At 41.5% G+C, this 17,654-nt stretch overlaps 1 protein-coding gene across 1 annotated transcript; it reads right to left on the bottom strand.

Moving 5' to 3' along the window:
* Positions 1-59: 59 nt before the first annotated feature.
* On the bottom strand, positions 60-16,475 carry LOC117535459 (hexokinase-1-like; the record flags this gene model as incomplete). The annotated part of the gene is given in 3 exon segments (XM_034199915.1): positions 60-208; positions 9,823-9,985; positions 16,034-16,475. Coding segments are annotated over 3 exon segments (375 nt in total), but the record flags the coding sequence as incomplete, so codon positions are not given.
* Positions 16,476-17,654: the final 1,179 nt, after the last annotated feature.

The raw sequence follows: 17,654 nt of genomic DNA, 5'->3' as shown, positions 1-17,654 counted from the left end.
AGGGAGGGAGAGAAGGAAAGGGGAGAGAGGTGGGGAGATATGATATGTATCGTGTTTACCCGCGTCCCGTTGCCGTGGATGATGTCATCAGGAGTCTCGTAGACCTGGCTCTCCATCTGCACCGGCTGCTTCTTGTCCTGAGTCACTTTGACCCTCAGGATCCGGAAGTTAGAGCCTCCGAGATCCAGAGCGATGAAGTCCCCCTTCTCTGTGGAAACATTTCAACACAGAGACACCTTAGATTCAAAGATCCAAGACTCAAAGGTTTAATTGTCAGATGCACAAAAGCTAGTGTAGAAAAGGGAATTAAATCAGTCTGACCTGAGCTCCTCCAACAAGGCAACATATGCATCCAGTTTGCTTTTCACACTGGGACAAGAAAGCAGCGGAGAAGTAACGGGGCAGAAACCCTCCTTTTTACGCAGCGGTCCAGACATAGACATCAAAACATATTCAGTGTGCAGTTCCTTTGGCATTAGGGCAGGGACATCTAGATACTTCCACATCATGAATTGTGCTACTTTTAAAGCAAGCAACGATGTTTTCAAATCTGTAATCAAGAACGCTATCGAAGCAGTTCCTGCGCTTCGCGTCGGGCCACACCACGCCCCTGAACTGTGATATAATGACCCTATACCACGGCCTGTCGTGAGCTATGGCTTAAATATACAAGAACAGAATGTGAAATGAAAAGTCCCCGTTCTCTGAAGAAATAAAAACACAGATGAACGTTATATTTTAATACCAGCAGCATATATATGTGTTGTATTTATTACCTTAAAAGTCATCTCTAACCCCAAGGCACACACTGTATATGATTAGATAACACAGCATGTCATTTCGCTAGACATTCATTTAGAAAGGCATGACAGAACGTACGCCTCGTGTGGCTGAAACTAAAACTACAACAACAAACACAAAGGACATGAAACTGCAAGAAGGAAGTCAGTAGAAGCAGAACATGTGTCCTTTGTGCTTGTGACTGCACTCCCAGCACATAGAAAGATATCAAGCATTCTTTTATTAACAATGGCATGACACTAAATGTTTCGTCTGGTTTATTTCTCATGTGTGACTCTTTACATGCCACTAGAGGGAAGTAAATCATGGAATAATGACCTCAGGTAGAGTGGAGGCAAAAAGCCGAGATGGAACTCAATCCTCAGCAGATATTTCCCGCAGTGCTTCATAAAGTACATTTCATTAAAAACACACACACCTTGGTACTTGTGACATATTTTCATCACCATTATGTTCAAACTACTGATCTACAGGCTCTTAAAAGTTATTTATTCATAAGTCAAAATAACAAGATTATCATATCCGTATATATATATTGCAGAAACTCTTTTATACACAGTTTGATGGAATTACAATGATTAATTTAGCTTTCAGGCACGTATCTGACACTGATCTACAGAGGGGTTGGGTTTCTTGCAAAAGGACACTGCACTGCAGCACAACACGTGATAGAGGGTGTGTGTGTGTGTGTGTGTGTGTGTGTGTGTGTGTGTGGCCTAGCATTACTATACTTGTGGGGACCTAAATCTGTTTACAGTCACGTGTGGGGACTGGCTTCCCATATGGGGACAAATTGGAGGTCCCCATGAGGGGAATCATTAATTTTAGGGTGAAGACTTGGTTAGGTTTAGGATTAGAGTTAGGGTTAGGTGTGTGTGTGTGTGTGTGTGTGTGTGTGTGTGTGTGTGTGTGTGTGTGTGTGTGTGTGTGTGTGTGTGTGTGTGTGTGTGTCAGACCTGTTACTAGCAGACATCCAGGACATCCTGCCTCTCAACCAAACAATGTTCTCGTGCTTCGCTGCATTGTTGCTATTTCTGACCCTGACCTGAGAGGAATGAGATGTGAGCGCCTGACATGTAGAAGTGTTCCTAATTATCTGCAGAGCGTGTGTCCATTTCATAACCTCTGTCCTGCTGTAACCTACGTGCTAAGTTTATATATATATATATATATATATATATACACACACATGCTGGCTCTCAGTGTTTATCGAGCTAGTTTCATAATGAAGCCCATAAAGCCTGGTGTTAACACAGAGAGGAGAAGGCGGTGTCTTGTTAGTCATTAACTACAACTGGAGCCATTGGTAAATGTTTATTTATGATGTGCATATCTAACAGATTTTAAACTGTTCAAATACTTGTGTAATCTAGTATTTACTTAATTATGTTTTGATAACGGACACCTTTTTGTGAATGGGTGTCTGACAGAGGTGGGAAGTAACTAATAATAATAATAATAAATGGAATTTATAAAGCTCCTTTCACAGGACCCAAGGTTGCTGTACATGGTGAACTAAGTACAATTTAGAGGTACTTGTACTTTACTTGAGCATTCCCATTTTATGTATACTATAACTATAGCATAAACAAAGTATAAATACAAAATGCATTAGAGAAGTGTTGCATATATATATATATATATATATAGCATTTATTGTTATTTTACTGATAATAATAATAATGGGGATGTCACTGTTTTTCAAAGTTGTAAAAATAAGAGGACAAATCCAATCACATAAAAGAATAATGAATACTAAAACTACTTAAACTGTTGCCGTTTGCGTCTCTCTGTGGCAGAGGTCTAAAGTAACTAAGTACATTTACTCAAGTACTGAACTTAAGTACAATGTTGAGGTATTGAGTATTTCCATGTTATGCTACTTTGTACTTCTACTCCACTACAGTTCAGAGGTACATGGTGTACTTTTCCTCCACTACATGTATTTAATCCCTTTAGTGACTTCACAGATGATGAATGATGTGAAATATAATCAAGTGTTGAATCAGACTTTAGTTCCACCTGGAGTAAATCCACCAGCTACCCTGCAGTATACAAAGTCATTCAAACTAGCTGCACCTTCACCAGCTTTGAGAACACTTTCATGATCAATCATTATAAAACATATCATATATATTATTCTGAAATGGACCAATCTGCACAACGACTACTTTTACTGTCGCTACTTTCACTATATTTTGATGAGAATACTTTTATACTTTTACTTGAGGAACATTTTGAATGCAGGACTGTTACTGTAACAGAGTATTCCTACACTCTGGTACTTCTACTTTTACTCAGGTACAAGATCTGAGTACTTCTACTGTTATCAAGTACAAGATCTGAGTACTTCTACTTTTATCAAGTACAATATCTGAGTACTTCTACTTTTACTCAAGTACAATATCTGAGTACTTCTACTTTTACTCAAGTACAATATCTGAGTACTTCTACTTTAACTAAAGTACATGATCTAAGTACTTCTACTTTCACTAAAGTACATGATCTGAGTACTTCTCCCACCTCTGGTGCGTGAGATAGATGGCGAAAGTCCTACATCTTTCCAAACTCATTATTACACGTATTATTTTATAGTAAGTCAAATAATTAGGCCCGTTGTTTTAGGTATTTTGGGCGCCATAGTTTTGACGGTTGCCTGATCACAATATATGTCAATTTTGGATTGACTAGTTCTCTGAAAAGTCTACTACAGTATGAAAGACGATGCACAAGCACAGATAAAGTTATTTAAGGATATATTACAATAAGACTGCAGAAAGTCAGAAGTGTAGTGGTGGATTTAATGAGGTAGTTTCATAATCAAGCTAATGGTGTTGAACTAACAGACACTGGAGAAAGCGGTTGTCAAAGTATTTGTATTATATATATTTGATTTAGTCTCGTCAGTCAGAAGCTACGGTATGAGACACTCAGGATGTTTGGGGATCTAAAATAGAAATGCTGTCTGGATTTAAAATCTGCCAGCAAACACGGGTTTACTCAAGAGACATGATCACGAGAAATCTTAGCAGGAGCAGCTGAAGATGGACGCCATTAAGATCCAAAAAGGCGCCTTTGTTTTTGAAGATGTATCTCCTCTCACTCGGCACACGTCTGAACAATGGAAACACACACTGGACTACAAAGCCTCGTCTGTTGTCCCGTGATGAGCCTGCCCTTTAGTATTGATTCTCTCTGGCTTAATATTGAACTTTAAGAGCAGTCTCGTCTGTAGAGGGGCTGGCGTTACTGCCTCTTATAGCCCATATACTCTGTGGGTGAATTGAGTTGCAGATAGTAATAGAACCAGGCTATGCCGGGTGTTGAAGTTTGATTACAACACTGAATGGTTGCGTTCTAAGCCAATAAATATCAGTTGACTTGCTCTTGCAGAGTATGTGCTCGGGTCAGATATCATCAATGGATGGAAACCAATATTACTTTGCAGCCTGTCACCAATCAACAGATGATGACAGAAGGAATGAGTCTCAAAACATGGTAATGAGTTGGCATGTTACTCCTTCAGGTGCACTTGTTTTCAGGTCGATGGATTTCTTTAATGTCTGTAAGAAGCGTGCTATTAATGCCTGAAGAAAGATCTGTTGTTAATTCAAGCTGAAGAGACTTTAATCAATCAATCAACAACTTTATTAATCCCGCAAGGGGCAATTGGTTATGAGCAGCAGCTTATGTCATGTACACAGGCAGGAACATACAAGGAAGAAAACACACAGATACACCCGGGAGCACAGATGTGGATCATTTAATGATTTGCTCTACACGATGAAATGCGTTAGTAAATACCCAACTATAACGTGTCTTAAAAGGCGGCGGTTGCTAAAGAGTGAGTAAATGAGACGACTCAACATTAGCCGCCTTTAGCTTAGCGGTGGTGAAGTGAAGTCTTTTTGATTCTGAAAAGTTGCATTTGCGCTTAAAAAGAAAAAAATAACAAATCTGAAGGTGACTCTTCTGTCACCTATGGCAGAGGTCAAATACAATATTTAGACCAATAAAAAAGCTATTTAGTGTTTGACAGTTCTCCATGATACGGAGTAAACTCCAACCCCCGTGGGATGTGGTTGAAAGCTAGTAAGCCAGCGTTTTTAAGTTATTTTTGATTTTGTCAAACCCCCTTTTTGATACTGTTTATGATGCAATTCTTCAGGAACAGCTATTCAGTGTTTGATCGCCTCTGTGCTGTATGTTGTACACTTGTCCTAATAGTTTTTCACATATTGTGCTCAAGACAAATGTCGATCACAGCACTTCCTCAGCAGATTTCTTGTACAGACTTTTCACCATAAAACATGATCTTGGTTACATTAAAGCAGGACTCATCCCACAACAAAGGGCTTTTTCTACATTTGTATCACTATAGCTGACCCCTCTACTGTTAGATTAGACTGTGAAATGACATCTTCAGAGATAAGCCACGACTTAATCGACTCATTTTGCTCTCAGACACGTAGAAAGTCTTTCCAGAAGAATCAGATTAACTTTTACAAAAAAGTATCTTGTTCCGCTTTCACACCAAGTACTTTGCCGTACTTAGTACCCAGCACTTAGTACCCAGCACTTAGTACCCAGCACTTAGTACCCAGCACTTAGTGCCCCCATGGAACTAAGTACAGATCGCGTTCACACCGGAATAAATTCCCTGAGGGAAGATTACGCAAATTAAGCCGCTGACGTCACTTCTTCTTCTTCTGCTTTGGGTTTACTGGCAGGCCGCAAACCAATTCACGGCGTATACTGCCGCCCGAAGTCCCCGGCCGGAAGTCCCCGGAGTTGGGGACTTCCGGGTAAATCGGCAGAACGCCGACACCTCCTCATCTCCACCGCTCCCATGTTTTTTTTTGTGTTGCCATAAGTTAGTCTCTCTCTGTTGGTGCGCGGGGCTAATGCTAATAATGCCAGCAAATACAATGGCGGCTTCACAAAACTTCTCACAGTTTTACGGGGCGTGGTTTGCAATTCGCCCAGCAAATTGAAATTGGTACTTTTTTCTCCCCAGGATAGTACCACCTCTCTAGCAGGCACTACAAATAGGGGTAAAAGTTCTCTGAACTAAGTTCTCTTTTTGGTGTGAACGCAAAATTCCAGGCACTATCGGAACTAAACGGGAAAAGTACGGGTAAAAGTACTCTTGCTACGGTCATTCCCTATCATGTCTCCTATAATCAGGCTTTGTAATATGTATTCATTTGAACAGTTTGCATGGCTTCAACTCTGCCCTTTGCCTGATCGCTCTGACCTCATGTAGTTGTTGAATCCTGAGGCTATTTATACCGTGAGAGCAGGCACTCGATGTTATTTCTGTGTACAGGCGTTGTTTACCTTCAGGGACAAACCATGCAGTGAACAGATGAGGACTTTGAGGAGCGAGATACTTGACTTTGACCAATGTGAATTTTTAAGAGCTGTGCTGACGGCTGGTTTCATGGAGGACATTTAGTAGAGTTCATTTTGTATTTCTTGTTGGTTTTCCCATGTATAACATTATAGTCTCCTAGATCTTTGAATGATACTGACATTTAAGTCAACATTTCTTTCTCTAAAACTTTATTGCAGTCACCCACTATTAAAATATAATGGAATTAACATTTTCAGGCTATAATATGCCTTTTAATATGTATTATACATGATGAATATTAAGTTTATATGAACAAATATGAAGTTAATTGTAATGGAGAAGGGGTAATAGTTCATATAATTGTGTACCTTCTTTCTACAACTTTTTGGACATGTATTTTGATTTTATTTGGACTTTTTTTATACTTATTCGTTGTTTGAAAACATACAAATAATCTCAATTGAGTTAGTCAATAACTATATTAACTCAAAAATGTTATCATAGCTATTCATACCATCTGTAAGGCAGATTTTACTTTGAAGGGCATCACCCCAAACCCTTATATCTTATCCTTTTCATAAATTGACTATGTACGTTGCCACAGTCATATTTTAATTATAACCTCTGCTTCTAATTTGATTAAAGTTATATTAAATAACACTGCCACTTTATTTTACTGTGAGCTTTAATCAGGATATCCCCCACAGGTAAAGTTAATTTCTTACACGTTCAAGTTGCCATCCTTAATTTCAGCAGAATAAACTAAGCGTAAAACTAATGTAATACAATTAGTTGTAACACCTGTCTGTCAGAAGCATCAGCAGATAACAGGCTGACGCTGTGAATGAACCATATGTGATGGGTTACAGATGTATAAACAAAACACTGAGTGAGTTCAGGCTGTTTGAGCGGTTTTACCACGAGGCCTAAAACTCTAGTGATGTAGTTCAGAGACACAAAGAGGATGCAGACACACACCAGAGCGACCATTTCCCCACATCAGCACATTGCTAGGCTTCAACACGCGTACAGTACAGAGAGACTGAACCTAACACAGCAGAGGTGGGAGAAGTACTCTGATCCTGTACTTGAGTTAAAGTAGAAGTACTCTGATCCTGTACTTGAGTTAAAGTAGAAGTACTCTGATCCTGTACTTGAGTTAAAGTAGAAGTACTCTGATCCTGTACTTGAGTTAAAGTAGAAGTACTCAGATCCTGTACTTGAGTTAAAGTAGAAGTACTCTGATCCTGTACTTGAGTTAAAGTAGAAGTACTCTGATCCTGTACTTGAGTAAAAGTAGAAGTACTCAGATCTTGTACTTGAGTAAAAGTAGAAGTACTCTGATCCTGTACTTGAGTAAAAGTAGAAGTACTCTGATCCTGTACTTGAGTAAAAGTAGAAGTACTCAGGTCTTGTACTTGAGTTAAAGTAGAAGTACTCAGATCTTGTACTTGAGTAAAAGTAGAAGTACTCAGGTCTTGTACTTGAGTTAAAGTAGAAGTACTCAGATCTTGTACTTGAGTAAAAGTAGAAGTACTCAGGTCTTGTACTTGAGCAGAAGTACTCAGATCTTGTACCTGAGTAAAAGTAGAAATACTCAGATCTTGTACTTGAGTAAAAGTAGAAGTACTCAGATATTGTACTTGAGCAGAAGTACTCAGATCTTGTACTTGAGTAAAAGTAGAAGTACTCAGATCTTGTACTTGAGCAGAAGTACTCAGATCTTGTACCTGAGTAAAAGTAGAAATACTCAGATCTTGTACTTGAGTAAAAGTAGAAGTACTCAGATCTTGTACTTGAGTAAAAGTAGAAGTACTCAGATTTTATACTTGAGTAAAAGTAGAAGTACCAGAGTGTAGGAATACTCTGTTACAGTAAAAGTCCTGCATTCAAAATGTTACTCAAGTAAAAGTACTCAGATCTTGTTGTTAAGTAAAAGTAGAAGTACTCAGATCTTGTACTTGAGTAAAAGTAGAAGTACTCAGATCTTGTACCTGAGTAAAAATAGAAGTACTCAGATCTTGTACCTGAGTAAAAGTAGAAGTACTCAGATCTTGTACTTGAGCAGAAGTACTCAGATCTTGTACTTGAGTAAAGTAGAAGTACTCAGATCTTGTACTTGAGTAAAAGTAGAAGTACTCAGATTTTGTACTTGAGTAAAAGTAGAAGTACCAGAGTGTAGGAATACTCTGTTACAGTAAAAGTCTTGCATTCAAAATGTTCCTCAAGTAAAAGTATAAAAGTATTCTCATCTAAATATAGTGAAAGTAGCGACAGTGAAAGTAGTCGTTGTGCAGATTGGTCCATTTCAGAATAATATATATGATATGTTTTATAATGATTGATCATGAAAGTGTTCTCAAAGCTGGTAAAGGTGCAGCTAGTTTGAAAGACTTTGTATACTGCAGGGTAGCTGGTGGATTTACTACAGGTGGAACTAAAGTCTGATTCAACATTGATCATATTTCACATCATTCATCCACATCTGTGAAGTAACTAAAGGTATTAAATACATGTAGTGGAGTAGAAGTACACCATTTACCTCTGAACTGTAGTGGAGTAAAAGTATGAAGTAGCATTAAATTGAAATACTCAATACCTCAACATTGTACTTAAGTTCAGTACTTGAGTAAATGTACTTAGTTACTTTAGACCTCTGCAACAGAGACACAAACAGCAGCAGTTTATGTAGTATTAATGATGCTTTAATGCGCATGGTTTTGTCCTCTTAATGTTTACAACTTGTGTGCTAAATAGTGACATTCCCACTATAATTATTATTATCAGTAAAATATCCGTAAATACTATGAATATGCAACACTTCTCTAATGCAGGTTGTATGTTTATCCTTTGTTATGCTATCGTCATTTGGTTAATTAAAGTATTTTCTTGTTTTGTGTCTTTTAAATACTGTATTATTAAGATACTAGAAAGAAAGAAAGTATCTATTTGCAAATAGTACAATTTGAATTCAAGACTTTAACATCTTCTTAAAACAATACAGTATTACTTTAATACTTGTGTTTCTTACTACACGTCGTATATGAATCTCATTGTATTGTTCCCTTGTCATCTTGGTGTATTCAATGTCAACGCTATTTGCTTACGCTAAATATTTTAACACAATAGTTTTGTTTTACTTCGTACACGTTGTTTTCTGAATCAATAGAGCGATCCTGCCAAGAAACGCATCGGAGTTTCCTTCAGCTGCAGGACACCAGGAAGTGAAGTTCAATATTTAACTTCTAGTTTAATATTACAAAGAGAACATGACCTAGAACAGTTAGCGGCCTCAGATCAAGTTCTTTTTACTCTGATTTGTCAAAGTTTTTCAACCAACTTAGCACAACTTATTATCCTACATTTTCCCCTCAAGTCATTATTTTAAATACATTGCAACCAGAAAAAGTATGGAACTGATCTTGGCCCTTTTTCCACCAAAGCATTTTAAGGATTAAACCATTTTAGTCCCGTTGTTTATGAGATAATCCACTTTTAGATTATTTTGGGCATTATACGAGAATGTTTTTTCTGTATGTTTTCGGTGTTATCGTCATATAGCTACAGTGTAGAAATGGCAATGAAATTCTTCTGACCTGAGCTCCTCCTCCAAGGCACCATATAATAGAATAAATTGAATTAATAAAATAAGTGTGTTTGTGTACCTGATCCGTCAGGGATGGAGCGTACGAAGGTGGGCAGCATCTTTACGGTGGCGGTGGGGCTGGTGTCCCGGCCGAGCCCGTTCTCCATCTCCCTCCTGAAGCGGTTCATGATGTCCTTCACCGTGTCATCGGAGAACCGCATGGAGTACAGGTACTTATCAATCTGAGGATCAAACACAGGGGGTCAGGGAGGGTTCAGACTATTACAAACAAGTGTTCATTCATTTAGTATCCTTCCTGCTGTCCTTAATTGTGATATCTTTCTAAATGTGTTTATGCCTTAGTAAGGGGTTATTTAATCTAATTGCCAAAGCTGCATGGAGTACAGGTACGTATCAATCTGAGGAACAAACACAGGGGGTCAGGGAGGACTCAGATGACCGTATTGACCCGATTATAAGACGACCCCTTTTTCAGATTTCTTTCTAGGAACAATACGGTAGTTTCTTAATTTTGTATCCTTCCTTCTGTCCTTAATCTTTCTAAATGTTTGTATGTCTTAGTAAGAGGTTATTACATCTAATTGTCAAAAATAATATGGATGGTTCTGTGCTTCGTTCTTCGCAAGAAAAAAATAATCACTTCTTGTTTAAATTTATAGCAAAAGTTTATCTGTTTAAAATAGTTTTTTTTTAAAGATATTTTTGGGCTACCACCAGTGCCTTTATTGAAGTAAAAGATCGATAACACGCGGCCCAAACTGGATTCGAACCAGCTCCTGCGCACAGGGACCCAAACATTTGGGCTGCTTGCTGTACCAAGTGAAGGAGTTCAAGTATCTCGGGGTCTTGTTCTCGAGTGAGGGAACAATGGAGCGTGAGATGGGCCGGAGAATCGGAGCAGCGGGAGCGGTACTGCAGTCGCTTTACCGCACCGTTGTGACGAAAAGGGAGCTGAGCCAGAAGGCAAAGCTCTCTGTCTACCGGGCCATTTTCGTTCCTACCCTCACCTATGGTCATGAAGGATGGGTCATGACCGAAAGAACGAGATCGCGGATACAAGCGGCCGAGATGGGTTTTCTCCGCAGGGTGGCTGGCGTCTCCCTTAGGGATAAGGTGAGAAGTTCGGTCATCCGGGAGGGACTCGGAGTTGAGCCGCTCCTCCTTCGCGTTGAAAGGAGCCAGTTGAGGTGGTTCGGGCACCTAGTTAGGATGCCACCTGGGCGCCTCCCTAGGGAGGTGTTCCAGGCACGTCCAGCTGGGAAGAGACCAAGGGGTAGACCTAGGACCAGGTGGAGGGATTATATCTCTTCGCTGGCCTGGGAGCGCCTTGGGATCCCCCAGTCAGAGCTGGTTGATGTCGCCAGGGAAAGGAACGTTTGGGGCTCTCTGCTGGAACTGATACCCCCGCGATGGATGGATGTACCAAGTGAGCTATAAGGCAGCCTATAAAAGGTTGACAAAGTAGATATCCTGGGGTCCTTTTATAATATACAATTATGCCTCAAATACAACATATACACAATCAAGGTAACACCCCCAATCTGCCATACACACAGACATCTCTAAACAACAACAATGATGATGATAAAGTGACTTTACTTTAGCTTCCCCTAAAGATGTTAACTTCAGCTGACCATTTTAAACACTACCTTTTTTACAATCGTCATCAGTGTCCTGGTTTCTGCTCCCTCGTGTGCTAATTTGTTTAAAGTGAATCAATCTATTGGTTTTTTTTCTACCACTCAACCTCACAACCCAACATATCTCTCATGCAATTAGTTAAGTAAGATGCAACACAGTATGAGATGTTCCTATACCCGGGAGATAATGAATGATGTGGTAGGTCCACTGTTTTCTACGTCAGGTCACCTCGCTGTGCGTTATATCATGATGAGGACACTGATGTAGAAACATGTTGAGACAAAAGAGGCTAAATTAAATAAAACACAAGATGTTCGACACATACTTTAGCAGCATTGCATGTGGTTAAATTGCAGTTTACCGTAAGCATCTAATTAATGAAAGGTGTCTTGGGGGGGGATTTGCCCTGCATAACCACTGTTGTTACATAATCACACACTGCATGCCATCAGGCAGAGATTCGCTCTGTGCCAAAACCACGCTCCACACATTCTCTTATCATCAGGCTCCTCATGGTGGCCTCTGAACACAACCAATGCAATGTGACGCTTGAGGACTTGTGAGGACAGTATTTACAGGAGCTTGTGGCTGTCAAGCTTGTGAGGCTGTATCTCAAGACAGATATTTGGACGGATACCATCGTTTGATAGAGGATTGTGTAGACATGGGAGAAAGAGGAGGATGTGGCGGTTTAATGGCATGTCCCTCCAGGAGCTCCATTTTCTCATCCATGTCTATGTTTTCCCCTTCTTCAACTCCTCATTTTCTTTCGTTGAAAAGACAGTATCACATCAATCCTGCTTCTTCCAACATGTAATCAGAGCTGTATGATGCCCATAGTGTGAGTGCCATGTTATTAAAGCAGCAGTGTTACATCAAGTGTAATTGTTTCATTGCATACCCTAAATTTTGCCTGGGGTGTTTATGTTCTCGTGATACTTTGGAACAGTGCTTGGCTGCTCAACATGACTTTGTAAAGAAGAGTAGCATGGGTTGAAATATAAGTATATTTAAATAAGATGACCATTACCTCAGACAGGGAGGTTATGTTTTGGCTCAGGTTTTCTCTCATCAGCTACTGGCCCAGTTCTTATAAAGGGAGAAGCATTAAGGAAAGGCCAAGGATGAACTGATTTTGAAACAAATCCAAATAATATCTTCCCTTTTCACCGTCTTATAATGTCTGTGCAGATGAGGCCAAAGGCGTCATGTTTTATGGTCGTCTGTCGTCTGTCTGTCCGATTCTGAATTCACAATATCTCATAACGACCTCTTTTCACCCTCTGTCTGAAACCAGAGCCCAGTCTGCTTTGATTGGTTAGCTGGCCGGCTCTGTTGTGATTGGTCAACCGCTTAGAGATGTCCCGCCCCTTAGCTTTTCAAGAACAAAGTGTTGGTGGAGCTCTAGCCGATAGAAGCTTGAGTATTACTTAGACCCCGGCCACACGAGGACGAAAACGGCTAAACGCATAGGATTAACGCAAACGCAAACAAGCTTCCGTCCACACGCAATAGTCATCCGGATAGTGTCTGCCCACACGAGACCGCTCCGTTTAGCTCCAACCGCTGGAGAAGCTGCAGTACATATGCAGGAGCCTGTACGTGGCGCTGTAACTTCCTCCACAAAAGCAGCGAAGAAGCATGGTTGTCATGGTTGCCCTTCTGTTTATTCTCCGCGGTGGGGGCCGAGGGAACCGGGCAGAGTTTTTCGCCAGTCAACGTGTATTAAAATGTAAACCTTGCGACAAAATTATAAAAGTGCCGGTCAAAGGTCTTCTTTGTCATTTATTGAGCTTTAAAACAAATGAATAACGACTCTATATATTATAATAATAAAATACACGGAGCCTCTCTTTTTCCTCCCTCTCTTCGGACAGCGTCAGTGTCTGTCTCATGCAGCAGCTGATCCAGTAATGAGTGACCCGGCCGATAGTAAAAATAAACATATTTATAACTAGGTAGTTTGAGAGGTGTCTCCGTCCTGTCAGATTAGACTTCACTCGCGTTTATGTCCATATCGAGAGAAAGATAAATAATCTGAATTCAGTGTGCAGTTTACTTTGACGCGGGGGTGAGCAGCAGAGGTGGGGAGAGGCGGGGCTATTGCGCAATCATTATCAGAAAATGATCGCTGAAGCTGCAGTACATATCCACAAAAGCAGCGAGTAAGATCCCCCCCGGATGTGTAAGTCTGCTGTAGATGTTGCACAAAGAACTGTAGCATGGTCAGTAGCGTCCGGAGCACGATAGCAACTCTGCGATCCGCCATTGTTGTTGTTGTTGGTGGCGAAACACATCAGCAATGGCGCGGGGTACGCGGAGGTGAGCAGCAGAGGTGGGGAGAGGCCGGGCTATTGCGCAATCATTATCAGAAAATGATCGTATAGGGCGCACACACGGAGCTGTTTGACCCCCCAGAGCGTTGCGTATGCCGTTCTATCCACCTTGGGACCCGTTATCGTTTCCTCAGTCGTTTAGTGCCGTATGCGGTCGTCCTCGTGTGGCCGAATGGTCGATATGACACTAAACAGTAACGCAAACGGCCGTTTTCGTCCTCGTGTGGCCGGGGCATTAGTGATGTCACTTTGTTCATGAATTAAACAAAGGAGTCCAATGGAGTCGTTTCAGGCGAGGGGGGGGGGGGGGAAACCCCCTCTGGAGGAACACAGGGATTTTAGCCTCTGCAGACCATTTACATGCACACAAACCTATACAACACACTACAGGAAAGAGAAAACAACACAAGCATAAGAAGGCCCCTTTGAGGATAAACTGATTAGATATTGGGGGGGGGTCAAAGATCACTGTGACCTCAGGAACGCTCCTTTGTGGTGAAAGTGAAATGTCAGGAACAAATTAAGGGAATTTCTCCTTCATGTTTAAAAACATCCAATTTATCTCGACATGACCTGATAAGGATCTGGTGTACATGGTCAAGGTCACTGTGACCCGGTCACTCATGAAAAATGTTCTTGATCAAGAAGTAGTTCAATAAATTATGACAGTTTCAGTGTTTAAAAGGTGATGACATGTTGTTACGGCACGGTTGTAAATTGTGACGCTATTGGTTAGCAGCGGCCCAAAACTGTGAGGCAGTTATTCTAATTGTCTGTACTTTTTCCACACTATAGCGGACAGAAAGCCAATCAAGCTTCTGCTAACATATACATGTCTTTATATGCAGCATACCACATATTCATTGTTAGCTTTTATCTTTTGAAGTATCCTGAGTCACCCCACTAGAGACTATGTTTTTAACTCCACTAACTACTTCTGCAGAGGCTCGTGCGTCTACGGCACTGTGACATCACGCATTATAGATCTCCCACTCCTTTTCATCTATCTTCCCCACCATCCCCCACTCCCTGAGAACATGTCACCCGTCTGTCATCCAATACACTGGCTAATATCTCCTAAATTGAAGGTCACTTTCTGTAAATGAGGCGTTATTCCGGTTTTTCCTGTTCACACCGCAGCCGGCTCTTTTCCCCCAAAACCGGTTCTTACCAAGCTCGGACAAATTGTCGGTGGTCTAGAAGCAAGAACCGCATACGTCACGCTTACGTCGGAGGGGGGCGAGATTAACCTGAGCTAACAGTTTATGGCGAGTAGGCCTACGGCAAATACAAGTTGTAACAAGCAGTAGCGCTGAGCAAAGTGACTAGAACGCAACCACACACTTACAGAAAAAACACACTTTATAAAGTCAGGCAACACTAACCAGGCTTAGTGTGATTCTGTTTATTTGTACCTTACTTTGACCATCCGTTCACTGTTATTGATCATTGTGGAGAGAGGCAGACGTGTTGTTTTGTATTATAGCAGCTATCGGATGGAATCAATACATGGGCTGCACAGGTTGTCGTGTCCGACTATCACAAGTAGAATCATAATGAAAAATACGCCGGTAAAATGAGCCTGTAGAAAACGGCTTATGCCACAATAGGATAGCAAGAAGTAGTGAAGATAGTCAGTTTAGCTTCGGTTGCTATGCCAACATCAACCATTTTATACCAGAGAAACGTTCGTAACAGCGTTGTGTGATGCCAAGCAGCTGATACATAACCCCCCCCCCAGCTGTATCAGCTGCTTGTGTGACAGTCAGACAGTGAAGACTTTACAGCGGTCGGTAATGCCGCTAAAACACATTAATAAACAATTAACCACGGCACTCTGGAGAAAAGTACAAGGTTGGAGAAGTAGCCTAGTTATTTAATTTAGTCTGGCTTCGTATGATTGAAAGTAACACGAGAGGATCCAGGAGCCAAAAAGGGAGGAGGAGATTTTAGAGCTCACGCCTTTTTTTCTTCCTCAAAGACACCTGTCTGCTTCCCCCAGCAACTGACGCTCCGGAAACAATTACTCTAACGAGGGTCTGAGAGCAGCCTCATCAATACGGACACTACTGCCCTTTTCTCAAGGACATTCATGTCAAACACAGAGCAAATCCAAATTACACTTCTTCACAATCTTAGGTCACAGGCTTCTCCAACAGGGCAACACAATAAAACAGAATAGTTAAAATAATGCAAGTAAATACAAATAAAATAGGATAACAGCTCTGCAGTCCAACACACACGCGCGCGCACACGCACACACAACAGAAGCCTTGCACACAGTTTACACACCTTTTTGAGTTGATCATCCTTCAACTCGGTGAAGTAGTAGGCCAGAAGCTGAGCGGCTATCATCCTGCCTGGAGCTGTCACACAAACTACGAGGTGTTTTCAGAGTAAACGGGTTTCTGTCTCCCCCTCGCTGACCCCTCTGTATCCTGAACAGAGGAAGAAGAAGCAGGCCTGAAGCTGAGCTAGGCAAGGTTAACGAGAAGAAGCCTGGTGAAAAAGGAGTGTAGCACTGTGGCCGTGCCTGCTAGTCTGCGAAGGGCACACACACTCACACACAAACACACATAAAACCCCACGAACACACACAGAGGCTGGTCTGAGCGTGTCTCCTCCCTCTGATCTGCTAGCTCCCTGTTAGCTCTGGGGAGATGCAGCAGAGACACAGGAATGGTGCTTTTGCTTTGCCCTGCCCCCACCGACACGCCTGATTGGCCGAGCTGAGGGAGAGGAAAGAGGGGGGGATGGGTGAGAGGGGAGGGGGCTTCTCCTGCACAGCAATGTGGGAAAGAGAGGAGGGGGTGCGCAGAAAGCTGCATGATTCTCTCTCTCCTCCTCCCTTCTGCTCACAGTCAGTTTGTTCGTCGTGCGCGTTGCCACGGCACCCAGAGGTGTACGTGCAGACCTGGTGCAGACCTGGTGCAGACGAGCGAGGCGACCACACGGTGATGTCATCATCCCGCTCCCTGCATCAGATGAAGGGCATCAGATAGAGCTGCAGCAGCATCTCTCAACAGCTCCACACACTCTCTCAGGATGACCGTGTTATCTGCTGCGACACTCTGCTCTCCCTCTGCAGCCAACAACATGTTCCCTTCAACGATTACTGACATTCATCTAATGCTTTTGTCCAAAGCAAATTACAATAATGCAATAAACCATGAAGAGAATATCTCAGAAAGTGAGAATCCTGCAGGTGCATCTGCTCTCCATAAGCTAAACTACAGTCAGTGCTACACAGAACAGAGGGGTTTTTGTTGTTGTATTTTTGGCCAAAGTTCGGTTGAAACCTTTATATATACAGTCTATGGTTGAAACAGGTGGATTTTCAAAGATATTGATTAATACACTTTTATTATATTTAAATGTCTTTGGTTTCGAAGTGTATTAAACTGTCTTTACCTCTACAACCACTGTATTCAGAACATCTAAATAAACTACTTTATAGTTTGTATTCCTATTAAAACTGTTCATGCTATACACTTTGGCTTTTCCTATCTACTTATAATACACTTACAGTTTTGGTCAGATGCTAACTGCATTTCAGTCAGACAACTCATGTGTTTCTTTAACATGTGTATTAGAAGCAGCATGTAGTTGAGTTTGGCATCATCACTCCACAGATATACATAGCACGATGAGTGTTGATTAAATAACTAACCCCCGAGCCTACAGGTGGAAGCTGGGGTGGTGGTGGGGCAGGCGAGCAGCAGCGACCTGGAAGTAGCAGCAGCAACAATGCATGGAGAGAGGTCTGAGATCTGGCAGGTTCAATAGAGCGGCATATTAGGAGACTCTGATTGGTTCGTTGTATGTAAAGTGGCAAGGGGGCGGGGCGTTATGTGTGAATCAAGCACAAGTGCTCGAGTTGACTGCCTGAACTAACTCGCTCCCATTTCGTTGT

The sequence above is a fragment of the Gymnodraco acuticeps genome, unplaced genomic scaffold, assembly GCF_902827175.1.
Source record: "Gymnodraco acuticeps unplaced genomic scaffold, fGymAcu1.1, whole genome shotgun sequence".
Lineage (NCBI taxonomy): Eukaryota > Metazoa > Chordata > Actinopteri > Perciformes > Bathydraconidae > Gymnodraco > Gymnodraco acuticeps.
This window is presented reverse-complemented; position numbering and strand designations above follow the sequence as displayed.